General features: G+C 51.4%; 1 protein-coding gene across 2 annotated transcripts; it reads right to left on the bottom strand.

The window, feature by feature from the left end:
- Window positions 1-89: 89 nt before the first annotated feature.
- VRK3 (VRK serine/threonine kinase 3) lies at window positions 90-9351 on the bottom strand. 2 transcript variants are annotated; one of them, XR_011101555.1, is made up of 11 exons: window positions 8822-9351; window positions 7645-7697; window positions 5755-5821; window positions 4858-4942; window positions 4266-4365; window positions 3810-3902; window positions 3337-3469; window positions 2505-2625; window positions 2084-2201; window positions 1095-1243; window positions 90-420 (listed from the first exon to the last, which is right to left on the bottom strand). XR_011101555.1 is itself a non-coding variant. In XM_068698795.1 (11 exons), exons 1-10 carry the CDS (start codon window positions 9342-9344, stop codon window positions 1095-1097), a joined length of 1386 nt encoding a protein of 461 aa, XP_068554896.1. In that variant the 5' UTR covers window positions 9345-9348; the 3' UTR covers window positions 90-420. The 2 variants fall into 2 exon arrangements, 1 of the variants encoding a protein (XP_068554896.1); XM_068698795.1 differs by having other exon boundaries at window positions 2140-2201; window positions 8822-9348.
- Between the last annotated feature and the right edge of the window lie 1319 nt (window positions 9352-10670).

Here is a 10670-nt window from a genome sequence, read left to right as displayed (position 1 = left end):
CAACTCACCATCACAACTCTATAGCATCCCCAGAAAGAAAGCCTCCAGAAATGCCTTGAACATGACAAATAACTGCATGACAGGGGGCCTTAGGTGCTTGTCTAAAGTTTATTATAAAACAACATACTGCCACTGTTGTCACTTAAAAAAGTCCCTGATTTAGTTTCTTTGTGCCCTTCTCCTGGTGGCTAGAGTGCACTTCTCCAGCTGTTTACACTAACTTGCCACGCAGGAGCATCTTCACAGTAGCTTCTTACAGCAGTGGCTCAGCATTCAGTAGCACGTTACATTAAAATTAGAGGAAAATGCCTTTAAAAAGTCTCTCTCTAAACCAGGTAGGTAAAAGTTAAATGTCTTCTGAAAAGGGGCTCACACTGCAGAAAGCTTTGAACTCTGTTCTCCAGTCCAAGTTTCCTTGATCTAAAAGAAAAGGCACAAACAGGAATATTAACCAGCATTTGTACAATTCATTCCCAGAAATCTGTTCCTGGGCCTCCTGCTTAATACAGAGGCCTTAAGTGAGGCAGGCTCAGACTAGACGTAGATTTGTCTTCGTATTTATTTGTATTGTATCTCTTATCAAACCTTTACCTTGGCATGAAGTGTTTCATGGACAAAATAGAGCACTTGTGCCTACATAGCTGCACTAGAAGCTGGCTTTATGAAAAAGAACTACAAAAGGTACAGCCCAGATTCTGGATTTTATTTATTTTTTTTTAAAAAGGACCACATCAATCTGTACTTTGTTAGCACCTTCAGGGCCCTGCAAACTTCAGCCTTTATTGCACCTGGAAGAAGGTGGCAAGTATTATGCCTTTCTACAAAACCTCAAAGAAACAGACGTGACAACCGCTAAGCTTGGCCTTGCATAGCACTGGACTGGCCTCTTAAGAGGGAACAGTGAAATAACAGTGCTGCTTTCACAGTCAGGAGGAGCCCCGTGGTCTTGGGTGAGTTCACAGACCACCCTACTCTCTTCTCACCTCCACTTGCTGCTGCCTGCAGCACCCCAGGGTGTACGGCACTGTGCTACTCAAAGCAGCACAGGGGCACAAGTGCTTTGCACTGTGGCAGTCTGAACTACAGACACTTACTTAGGACACTATCGTGATAGCCACGGAGTCATAAGCTGATGCTTTCATCTTCTCCAGTGGCTTTTTGAAGAGCTGCCGCAGGAACTCATAGTTGGGCTTCTCCTCATACTCCAGTGCCATTACTTGCTGCAGGTAGCGCTGAAGGGCATCTGCAAAATGAGGAATGTCACTGCCCGGAGCTGCACGGCCACCCATCATCTTTACAAAGCTGCCAAATAGCCGTTCCAGACTGCATTCCCCGTAGCCAGCTCACTCACCTGCCTTGGCCAGCTGCAGAGAAAGGAAAACAAAACCTGGACTGCCTCAGGAGCAGTGGGAGCAGCAGGTACAAGGGAGGTGATTCGCCCCCTCTGCTCTTGGGAGGCACCACCCGCAGTGCCCTGTGTTCAGCTTGGGCCCCCCGCACAGGGGAAGGACAGGGAGCTGCTGGAGTGAGTCCAGAGGAGGGCCACGAGGGACAGAGCACTTCCATTATGGCTGAGAGAGCTGCCTCCTTCAGCTCAGAGGAGAGAAGGCTCTGGGGGGATCTTACAGCGGCCTTCTAGTACCTAAAGGGGGGCTACAGGAAAGCTGGAGAGGGACTCCGCCAGGAGCATAGTGATAGGACAAGGAGTCTTTAAAAGAGAGTAAAAGACTTGGATCAGATATAAGAAATTCTTCACTATGTGGGCGGTGAAACCAGATGATTTTTAAGGTCCCTACTCACCCAAACTGTTTTGTGGGTCTATGAAAACAAAAGGCTAATATGAAACTCAAAGATAGGGTGGGGAAGTGACCCAAATCCTGCATTTTTAAAGCCCCCAGAACACTTGCCTCTTCAGCAAGGCTCATGAATACAGATAATGGGCAGCAACCCTCCTTGTTTTGCTGCAAAGAAAACAAGGGATTCATTCACAGGAGGAGCCTGTCAGCTGCTGCATGCAATGCTTTGCCACCATCACCACTGGAAGCCATCCCAGCTAGCACGCCAGCACAGGGAAGGCTCTGACCTCAAGTACAGTCAATCCTCCCTCCACAAGAAGCCCCCAGGAAAGCAAGCCCACACCTGGAATCGCTCTCTGCCCGCTGAAGCACTGTCGGAGAAGGCACATCACATCTGCTTTGTACCTGGAATAATCAATGCAGAGTGCTGTCAGATGAGAAGCAAAGGAGCAGGCCCTCAAGCAGCCCACCTTTAACAACAGGGACATAAAAAGTCTGAATTCAGGTGGCCAAGTTCTAAACAGTGCCGAACTCTGGCTTCAGCAATAACCCTTTTGTTTGGCCACCTATTTCCAGTCTCAGCCTTTACAGTAGATTAACCCACATCCCAATAGCGTACTGTGACCATGTGATTTCTCTTTAAGTCACAGAACATTCCTCAGCACTTTCTGCTGAGCATTTCCCAAAAGAGCAGAAGATTTCTCCTACTTTTCTTTCTTCTCCACCACAGCTTCCACGTTCTTCAGATCATGAGACCAAGGCAAGAAGCCACAGAGCCATTTCAGGAGACAGTAGCCCAGAGATTCCAAGTCACTCCGTCGAGATGGTCCTGACGGGAAAGAAGGGAGATTGACACATGAAAAAATGTTTGGGAGGCTAGCACCTTTTCTTCAAACGAAAGTAGGGACTAGCACTCATTGCACAACCTCAGAAGTCTCTATTTCAAGTGTTCTTTATGTAAAACAGGCAGCCTTGTGATGGGGCACAAGCCTAAGGAGCTGAAGTACAGAAATGCAAGAGTTTCACTGCTAGAGGATATCGACAGTTCTGAGAGCCTGCTGCCCACAGCTGAACGAGCACATCCCAGACCCTGGACGAACATTTGTGAACAGTGTGAACACTGCAACCAAGAGAGGTACTGGCTAATTTAAATACCCTTCCAGCTCTCACTGCTTCAAGGTCAGAGCAAAGCCGGCTTGCTTCAACTCTGTTTTGGGCAGGGATCCAGTCTGGTTTGAAACATATCCCTGCTAAGCCAGCAGGAAGCAGCCCAGTTTTCTATTCCTTGCATGCCTGCAGTAAAGCCAAGGCTCCAGATGGAGCAGGAACATCCCTGCACCTCTTGCTGCTGTTGCTGAGTAACCTGGCAAGTCCCAGCACAGCAGCCTAGAGAGAGGTTAGAGGGAACAGCCCGACCAGAAGCTGAGTTGCAGGTGATGATTTCCAGGCATTTTTACTAACAAATGCCAGCTCCAGAGAGCAATGCCACAGAAACAGCTCTGTGGCAAGCTTGACTGGCTTGTGTCAGAAAGAGACTGACCTGCTCCTCTGTGGCTGTCCAGACTGATAAACTCTATCGTGCCTTCATGAGGGGTCCTGCTGCCTTCGCGCTGAGCCACGTGCTTCCCTCCTGGGCAGTAACGGAACGCAAAGCAGTAGCCCGCTAGGGTCACCTACAAGACACCAAGAAACACGCGTCTGAGCATTACTGCTTGGGGCCAGGACCCCGAGCTGTGTATCTGCTCCTCTTCCTCCATAGGTCTCCAGGACAGAGCCTGAAACTTCCCTCCAAGGAATCTCCTTATTGCAGACTCCAGGTGACATGGCAGGTACCACGTCCACTCCTTCAGGTGTTAAACCTGTGAATTCCCCAATCCTGCACTACAAAACCTGCTTGAGCACTGCACAGAATGCATCATTCCCCTGCTCAAGAGCAGGATCCTGGGTGTTCTGTCCTGCTTCATCAGCCCTCCTTCACTGCCATTTCCTTGCAGCACGGCTCCAGCTCCATACCTGCGTGAGGTCTTCCGGGTTCACGTAGATGTTCTCAGCCGTGATGTCCCCATGCACATATTCATTTTCATGAAGGTACTCCAGGCAGTCTAGCTACAAGTAAACAGAAAACGTCAACGTATTAGACCCATGCATTCCTTCTGCACACGGGCTTTCCCTAAACTGGACTTTCTAACACAGTTCCTTGAAGCTGTGTGCAGGTACACATTAGCATCACGTCTCACAGATTCTGATTTTCAAGTGCCAGGTTTCTTTCATTCTCCTTATCTCAAATTCCTTCAAATTTACATACTGCTCAAGAGATGCTACTCAAGTTCAACAACAGGCTCAAGTGACGCTGCTTTAAGACCCCAGCCAAGCCCCTGTGTTAGCTTTAAAACATCTTTATAAGATTAGGGGAAAAGTTGTATGCCTTTTCTGAACAAGTCCCTTGGGAAGTATTGGTTCTCTACGTACCAGCCGGACTACGATCTGAAAAGCTGCCTTCTCATTCAGGCGTACGCCATCATTCAGGATGGAGTGAAGAGTTCGCCCTAAGTCTGAGAACACCAAAAACCTACAAGAGACAAGGACTTGGCAGTACCTACCTGGTTCAGAAACCCTACAACAGACACTCATCAAGCATTCTACCTGGATTAGACCTGTCTCCCACTTCATGTTGACGTGGGCAAAGCTTTTCTCATTTCTTATATATAACAAAAAGCTCTATGAAAAGGAGAGACACGCTGACCACATATTACAAAGTCTCGTCTCCCCTTCTGAGTTAAGTTTAAAAGGCAGCAATAAGATGTCCCTGGGCCTGAGGAGCAGAAGCAGCAAAAGCAATGACTTCACCAGCAACACAAAGACTGAAGGAATATTGGGAGAGGCAATAATTTTTGGTAATAAATAATTTTGGTAATAAATGAAATAGGAGCAATACATACTTAGGAGCCTGTGGACAGCAAGAAATGAAACAGCAGAGAGCAAGAGGGAAAGAAAGAAAAAGCCCAAGAGGATGGCAATTGTGGACAAAAGCGCTCAGCTGCGTCCTTCACAGTCACCTCACCTGTATTTATCTGCATGCAGTCCAAAGCCAACACAATTGGGGATTCCCAGCAGGGGCAAAGAGTGTAGCTTCTTCCACTTATCCACTAGAAGGCAAGAGAAGAGGACAAAATGCAGCAGATGCTGCTAAGGAGCTCCAAAACAAAGGAGCTCAGTCAGGGATGGCCTTTCTCCAAAGGCCTGATCTGCCCTGGGCAGCTCAGTTAAAAGTCATTCTCCTACTGATTCTGTCCCAGAAATGCCAGCCTAATATGCTGGGGTGTTAGCATGTCAATGAACACAGCACTGCAGAGCAAGAATACGACAGCAGGGATGCTGGAAATACCAGAGCAGGCTAAAGCATGTGCTTGCTATGGGGCTATGTAAAACAAGAAGGGAATAAGAGAGAGTCAGGAGCAGCGATGGACAAGCAAATTCTACACATAGGCTTGGGAAGGATTTGATTGCAGTCTTCCCAGAAATGTAGGTTTGTCAGGAATTCCCCCAAAACCCCTGCTCAAACACCTGTCCATGTTCCCTGGTCATATTTGCCCACGCTGAGGTTTTTGAGTCAACTGAGTAAATACTTGACAGCAGCTGACAGAAATGAGGAAGCAGCATAGAAGAGAGAGCGAGCAACGGCCAGCCAGGCTGCAGGATTCAACAGCTACCACCGAGATGAAGACGAAGCCTGGGTAGAGCAAGAGAGCTTCAAAATGCCAATATTACAGTGTCCTGAAGGCAGGGACAGCCTGGGAGAGCAGGCTCTTGGCTGAACTGCTCAGCACTCTGGCACAGATGAAGCAACAAATCAGTTTATTCTAGCCTTGCCTTCTGAGAAACTGACAGAACCAACGCGAGAGTGATGCCAGTTTTCCTAACAAGCAGCCTCGTCCCCACCGTTCCAAGAAGCACCAACCTGTGTCTTTCTTTGCAGCTCGCTGGAAAAAGTTCTGTTCGTTGTAGATCTTGCCATCTTTGGCATCCTAAAGGAAACAGAAAGAAAATGCGTTAATTCAGCAACACACCCCCTGCTGGAATGGCAAATTTGGGCAAGACTGCTATAAAATCTTCACTAAATATTTTAAAACCTCCCCCTTCCTATCCCCAAAAAACAAAAGAACAGACAGCAGAAGAGCTGAGAAGAGAGTTCAGGTCTTTTGGCTCGCTATTTAATGCTGCACCTGACAGCCACACCGACTCCAAGCGTCAGCATGGAAGGAGGGAGCAGCTCTCACACCGCACGTTTCAAGCACTACCACTAAGAAGCATCCATCGGTTAAGAGCACCTAGACAACGTGAACCATCTGGCAGCCCAGAACGAGCTCTAGTCCTGAAGCTGTTATGTTAGGAGACAGAGGCAACCTTCACAGCCACAGCACAGATGAGGTTCTTTCTGCGAAGAGGCAAGTCAAAGCTATTCCATTTTATGCTGGCTGTCAGAAAACGAGACAAGGATTCGCAACATTTCCTAAGTGTCTGGGTAATGTGTTGGATTCTTAAAATCCATCCTTTTTACATCAGTCAGCACTACCGCTCATTTACTACTGCTGTTATCAAGTGACCTGATGGTTTACAACCAACGTATCCACGTCTGTGTGCCCACACACGTTTACACAGACATACACAGAAATATGCTCAGGACACTGCACGCTAACTTAGGGCAGATGCTCCGCATGGGAGGAGGCAGCCGTTTCACATCCTGGCTGGTTTGATACCAAAGACCCCACCCACAAGTGGCCCCGCTTTCTGCAGGATCAGCAGTCTCCAGACAACACCAACGACCACGTTCCAGATATTTCATTGTGCATCTTGCCTGGAAAGCCAACCTGAACCCAAATGCTCTCGTGTGCTATGCTACAGACCGCTACAGCCACCAGGGCTGGGCTGCAGTCAGAAGACTGCTGATCAAAACACCAGAAGGTGCAAAATACAGGAGCTGGGAGCGTTATGTACAGAACTGAACAAAGATCCCCACCTACTGGTTCTAGTTTTGTGGCAGCTAGCTGTCTGTTCTCGTTAACGCTCTATTCTTTCTCCACCCTCCTATGTAGCTCTCCTCTGACAGAAGAGTGAATAATTTTACTAGCACATGTGAGTGGGCACCACCACGTCCCCCACAGAGCCATCAGTCACCAACTCAATTTCAGCTGCAGAACAGCTATTACTGAAAATAACACGTTTCCGGAGAACACAAATCTTTGGAAGCGCCTAGGAAGCTGGCTTAGAATTATAACTTTAATTACTGTTTAATTTAAAGATGTGCTCTGGTGTTAAGAGTCTCTCAGTATAACCTCAGCGTAACCACCAAATGCTGTCATCTCCAGTTCCCCCCTGATTTCAGCAGGATTTATGCCCTTGCCATACAGGAAGAAAGCAGGCCTGACATTAATGGAACAAGAACTCTATCCTACTGCACTAAATTCAGGTTTAGAGATTACTGAGCCTTGTGGATTGAAGGGGCAGTCTTCTGGGATGAAGGGGTTTTTGTCTGTTTGCTTTTAAATGAATTCCTTGTAGCTGTTTTTCTTCACACCTCTAGCAGAACAGCCAACGTCTACTGAAAACCAAGCACGAGATTCCTGGGAAGTTTTATCCATCTCCTAAGCAATGGTGTTATTTTCCTCCCTCTGAGGGATTTTACCTACAGAGATGAGGACAGTGAAGCCACGAGGCAGCACAGCTTCAGGCTAGAGGGGGCCTCTCTGCCCACCTGCCCCGAATGCCACCTCTAGCCCTGCAGGCGGGTGGGTCAGGCCCTGGACACAGCACTACACACTACTTCTTACCCAAACAGATCAAAACTCACAAGTTTGAGGGAGAATCTTTGCTTTTGAGGACAGGCTCCAGATGCTGACTGTGCTGTGGAAGGATGGAACAGATGTGGTTACAGAAGCACAGAAAAGAGCTACGCGCAGTGTCAGCTATGCCATTAAACACAGCCTGCACAGCCCGACTCTTACTTATCCTCTGCTTCTTTCGCTTGGACTTTGCAAAAGCTTCCTCCGTGACAGCGCCTTCCCATACTGCCACAAAATAATTCTTACCTTGCTCCAGAAGTCACAGCACCCCTGACATGCTTCAGGTGCAGATCTGCTTAAGTCACAGCAGCATCTACGCATGGCTACAGTAGGGGGGTGCTTTGAAGACGGCACGCAAAGAACAAGTCATTAGTAGAATCTCAAAGGCATCCCCAAATTAATTTGATGAGAGTTCCCTCTGGCTCACTATGTAGTTTTTCCAGTCTGTAAGAGATCGCAGTCCCTCCTCCTCTGCGTAATGTTATTATGCACGTGACCTTCCTCCTCCAAAATGTGCACCCATTACTTTGCCTTGGGGCAGGTTCCTTTCTGCTGCTCGCAGCCTGGATGCTACACACAGGTTATCAGCTGCTCATCATCCCAAAGGTGTCTCTGTAACAGCACCTTCCACTGCAGTAACAGCATTGATTTGCTCTTTTCCTACCATCACGTCTGTGGATGCCCTGCCTTTGTTACGAAGCGGCATAAGCAAGTAGAAGGAAACTAAAGCCAAACATGGGGCAAAGCTTACTGGTGTGGACAATTCCTCCTGAGCAGTGTGTTCAGGGTGACGGTGGGGAATGGGATCAAAACTTTTCCCTTGGAAATACACAACTGGAGTGGTGAGAAAAGCTCGGCACGCACTGAGCAGCCGAGACAATGCCCTGATGGTTCCTTTTGGCCCTGAAATGGGGAAAATCCCCACCTGACATTTACACAGCCCCAACAGCACCTGCGGCACAGGAACTCATGCATGGGGCTCACGGCCTGTGGGTTGTGAACCTAAAAAAACAGGAAACTGCAGCACGGCCTGGAAGGCTTCTGGTCCCAGCACAAATCCCCGACCCCACGGGGCCAAAACCCGGTGTGGGGCCGCCAGCCCCCGCCCCACAGCCCCCGGGGACCCCCTGCCAGCCCTACCCGGGCCGTGCCCCCCTCACCCCCAGCTCCCCGTCCCCACAGCACCTTCGTACATCAGCCCGGGCCCGCCGTGCTCCAGCAGCCGGCCCAGCCTCCAGCGCCTCTTGCCGTGATCCTCCAGCACCTCGGCCTCCGGGAACGGCACCGCCGCCACCGCCCGCGGCTTGCGGGGCGAGAAGGAGCCGCGCTTCGCCGCCGGGGACACGGACGGGGACCGGGAAGGGGGCGGCCGGGAGGCCCCCGAGGGGGACGAGGAGCCGGAGCCGGGCCCGGCCGCGGGGCTCCGGGCCTGCCACGGCGCCGGGGCCGCCGCCGCCGCTTCCCCCGGGGCCGGCGGCTGCCGCTCCCCGCAGGCCGGGCAGAACCTGAAGGCGGCCTCCACGCCGCGGCCGCACTGCGGGCAGAAGCGGGTGGGCCCGAGGGCACAGCCGGGAGCCGGAGCCGGAGCCGGGTCCGGGCTCTGCTGCGGCCCCGCAGCGCGGCCCCGGCCCCGCCGCCCGCGGCCCGGCATCGCCGCAGCCCCGCCGCTGAGGGCCCGCCAGGAGCCGCTGCTGCCCGGCACGGGCATGCGCGGGGCGGGGGGGGGACGGGGAGGGACGGGGCAGGGGGGCGGCTCCTCGGCACGGAGGGGTCGGGGTGTGGTGGGGTGGGCAGGGGGAAAGGGGAGGATAAGGAAGGGGAAGAGGAATGGGGTGAAGGAGGAGGAGAAGAGGATGAGGAAGGGGAAGGGGAAAGGGGAGGAGAAGGGGAAGAAGGAGGAGAAGGAGAAAGAGAAGGAGAAAGTGAGGAAGGGAATAAGGATAAGGATTAAGATAAGGATAAGGATGGAGAAGAGGAAGGAGGTGAGGATGGAGAAGGAGAAAGGGAAGGAGAAGGAGGTAGGATAAGGATAAGGATGGGGAACGGAAGGGGATGAGGATGGGGAAAGAGAAAGGGAAGGGGATGAGGATGAGGAAGCGGAATGGGATGAGGATGGGGAAGGAGAAGGGGAAAGGGATGAGTATGAGGAGGGGAAAGGGGTGAGTATGAGGAAGAGAAAGGGGATGAGGATGGGAAGGGGAAGGGGATGAGGAAGGGGAAAGGGAAAGGGATGAGGAAGGAGAAGGGGAAGGGGATGGGGATGAAGAAGTGGAAGGGGATGAGGATGAGGAAGGGGAAGGGACAGAAAGAGAAGGAAGGGGAATGCTGCCAGGGGCTGCCCCTGCTGCCTCGACCAGCCTTCCCAGGTCCTGGCACTGGAGGAAGGAGGCTATTTCCATTACTTCCTTCTTGGTTTTGGGTTATTGGTTTGTTATTTAAGAAATTATAATAAAAAGCTACATAAAAGTGAACTTAGGACTACAAAACGGGTTCTTCAAAATTCATGAGTGCTGGGGTTAATCAGACAGTATTGGGAGGAGTAACAAGGCCTGCTGCTCTCTGTACTGCACGCCGTGCACCTCAGGCCGGCCCCACGGGGCCAACACAACAAATACGGGTGGGCTGCGGCCGTTCTGCCCCGGGTGGGCTCAAACAGGGCCACGTGTGAGGAAGGTGCTGGTGGGACAGGCACAGGGGGTGCTGTCACGATGGCATCGCCCTCCAGACCTCGTCCTGGCCAGCCCGCAGCACCTCGCGTGCAGGGAGCGGGCTGGCAGCAGGCTGGGGCAGCAGCTGCCCTCATGGCAGCTCAGCGAGGCCAGGAGGGAGCTGGATGATTAATGGCAGGGCCAGGAAGGAGCTGGCTGAATAAAATGGCAGGGCTGGGAAGGAGCTGCCTGAATAAAATGGCACCTGGCATCAGCCCCATGCCAGGGCCCGGCTCAGGACAGACTCCCCCAGCCAAGGAGTGCTGCACAGACCTCGTCCCACCTCAGGCTGGCTGCCCAGCCCAGCCCCTCCAAACACCAAAAAC

The sequence above is a fragment of the Anas acuta genome, chromosome 15 (genome assembly GCF_963932015.1).
Source record: "Anas acuta chromosome 15, bAnaAcu1.1, whole genome shotgun sequence".
Taxonomy (NCBI): domain Eukaryota; kingdom Metazoa; phylum Chordata; class Aves; order Anseriformes; family Anatidae; genus Anas; species Anas acuta.
This window is presented reverse-complemented; position numbering and strand designations above follow the sequence as displayed.